Source organism: Vulpes lagopus, chromosome 19, assembly GCF_018345385.1.
Source record: "Vulpes lagopus strain Blue_001 chromosome 19, ASM1834538v1, whole genome shotgun sequence".
Classification (NCBI taxonomy): domain Eukaryota; kingdom Metazoa; phylum Chordata; class Mammalia; order Carnivora; family Canidae; genus Vulpes; species Vulpes lagopus.
Genome location: NC_054842.1, coordinates 19,750,799 through 19,753,383, shown reverse-complemented (window position 1 = coordinate 19,753,383; position 2,585 = coordinate 19,750,799). Strand labels below are relative to the sequence as shown.

The following is a 2,585-nucleotide window of genomic DNA, read 5'->3' as shown; positions in this document are numbered from 1 at the left end:
CAGCCATTATGCTTTCAATAGTGCTACTTCAACATTCTCCCCAAAAACCCTTTCTAAAATATTTAATTGACATATAGCACCCATTTAAAATCAGCCTGTGCCTCTACTATTTTCCTTCTCCTAGACTTTTTGTGCTACATTTTTGAAGTTTCTTTAAGTGTTTTTTTTTTTTTTTTGGAATTTAATCTTTATTTACAGGACACTGTAAGATAGAAGATTCCACATAGAAATAAGCAACCCACTGAGAGGAGGAGCTTCATACAGTTTATACAGTTCAGAACTGGTCAAGTATAGTTTCATTGTAAAAAGTGCTACAATAACAAAACACATTTAAAAAGAGTTCTTAGTAGAGAAACAGTAAGACAAACTTCTACGAAACAGTACACAACAAACAACTTTCTGTCTCAGCTGTACAACCTAAAAGTTAAAGGTCCCAGGAGTGCCATCCTGAACTTGGAATGTATAGCCTTCAGAGGTAGTTTCGGGCACAACATTCTGATCTTCCTCTTCCTCTACAGAGAAATACTTCTCAATCAAGTTTAATGAAGCTTTGTACACAGACTCATTTTCATGGTTTTGTAGAGCTTCAATTTTGTCCAAACCCCCACATTCTTCAATCATTATGCTAAGTTTCTCAGTTTCACCTAGTTTCTCAGCAGCCTGAAAGATGTTTGAAATGGCATCTAGAATAACCAGAATAATTTTGGTATCTTTTGCAGTTAAGAGGTTCATCAATGGTTCCATTATGCCACAATGAACGAGGTATACAATTTGTTCAACTGTTCCACCACTTGTATAGTTGGTCACAGCCCATACAGCTTCCTTTTGTGTCTTAAAGTCTGCCTTAGAGAGAACACCAACGAGGAATGGGACTAATCCATGATTCACAACTTGCTGTATCTGGTCCTGGCGACCAGCTGTGATGTTTGACATTGTCCATGTAGCTTCCTTCTGAATATTAGTTTTGGGGTTCGTTAGCAGGCTGGGAAAGACAGCAAGTGCTCCTGCATCTATTACAACCTGAGTCTGTTCATCTGTCCCAGTGACAATATTTCCTATGGCTCTTAGTGCAGGAGTCACAATGGGTAATTCAGTAGCTCCTAGAAGCTTCACAAGTTGGGGCACAACTCCTGTTTTCACAACCATTTCAATCCGTTCATTTGGACCATCAGTAAGGTAGGAAATGGCCCAGCAGGTATCTGCTAATACTTCTGGATCATCGTGATGCAGGAGACGAACTAAGGTAGGAAGAATCTGCTCAACAGCATCTAACGGGGGTGCTGGATTCTTGTTGCGACAAAGGTTTGAGAGTGTCCAAGTAAGGTTACGTAAGTAACCACATGCTAAAGATGACATATCAGGAACTGCAAGGAGAGCCAACAGTGGGTCAACTGCACCATACTTGATAACCAAGTCTCGAAAAACTGAACCATCACCTGCAATGTTTCCTAGAGCCCATACAGCTTGTTCACTGATGTGGGCATGGGAAGATGCCAAAAGAGAAATGAATGCTGGGATAGCACCTCCATCGACCACAGCCTTGGTCTGTTCTGATGTCCCAGAAGCAATGTTAGTGAGGGCCCAAGCAGATTCAAACTGAATAGGACTACAATCAGTTCTGCCCAAGAAGGACACAAATTTTGGAATCAAACCAGCCCGGATTATGTTGTCTATGGGGGGCTGTTTTTCCCTAGAAAGTAGTTTCCTAGCAGCTTGAGTAGCCTGGAGCTGGCTTTCCAAATTGTTGCTATTTATGCCTTTGACAATGTCATCAACAGACCAATTTACAGTGCCCTGGTTGTTGCGGTTTTCCTGCAGTGGAGAGGTAGCGTCATCAGGAAATGAGCTTACATTTCTCCTTTTCAGCATCTGGTCATCCTTCTTCGCTTTCCTCAGCTCCACATTAACTTCTATTCGGCGCCGCCTCATTTCCGTACTGTCTTTCCCCTTGTTCTTGAATCTGTTAAGGCGGGCAGCTGGTGAATTAGCATTCTCGTTGGTGGACATGGTTATGAGACAAAGGGAGAAAGCTCCACGGCCGGCTCAGGCTTCCACGGGAGGCGGTGCGGGGCGCGCAGGCTGCGGGTCAGCGGCCCTCAAAACGTCCACCGCGGACCAGCCCAGAGACGGTGTGCATTTTAAGTGTTTTTTGATTCACTAATATCTTCTTCATATTTGCTTTATTTGCTGTTTAACATATCAAGTTTTAAATTTGCTTTAATTTTTTAAAAGTTCTATTTGCTTCATTTTCAAACATGTTTTTTTAAAAAAGTCCTATTCTTTGCTCAAGTTGCTCTACCTATCTTCGATGCTTTTAAATGTATTTGATATATTTACTTTATATTCCATATTTGTAATTCCAATATTTAGTGTTTCATAGGTTTCATCCTGATGCTGATGCGTGTAGATTTCTTCAGGCACTCATTCACAGTAGAGTGGAAATATTCTGAGATAAGAAATAAAAATTAATCCCTCCAATGGAGATTTTGATGTGCTTTTAGCTAGTTGCCTGAGAGCACTAGCAATTGAAGAATAAATTAAATTTGTTCTTGATGCTTTTTGTACTACATGTGTAGTAGGAATTC

At 40.8% G+C, this 2,585-nt stretch overlaps 1 protein-coding gene across 1 annotated transcript; it reads right to left on the bottom strand.

Annotated features, from left to right (window-relative positions):
• Positions 1 to 297: 297 nt before the first annotated feature.
• Positions 298 to 2,128, bottom strand: LOC121478851 (importin subunit alpha-1-like). Its single transcript, XM_041734242.1, has one exon. It carries the CDS (start codon positions 2,005 to 2,007, stop codon positions 418 to 420), a length of 1,590 nt encoding a protein of 529 aa, XP_041590176.1. The 5' UTR covers positions 2,008 to 2,128; the 3' UTR covers positions 298 to 417.
• Positions 2,129 to 2,585: the final 457 nt, after the last annotated feature.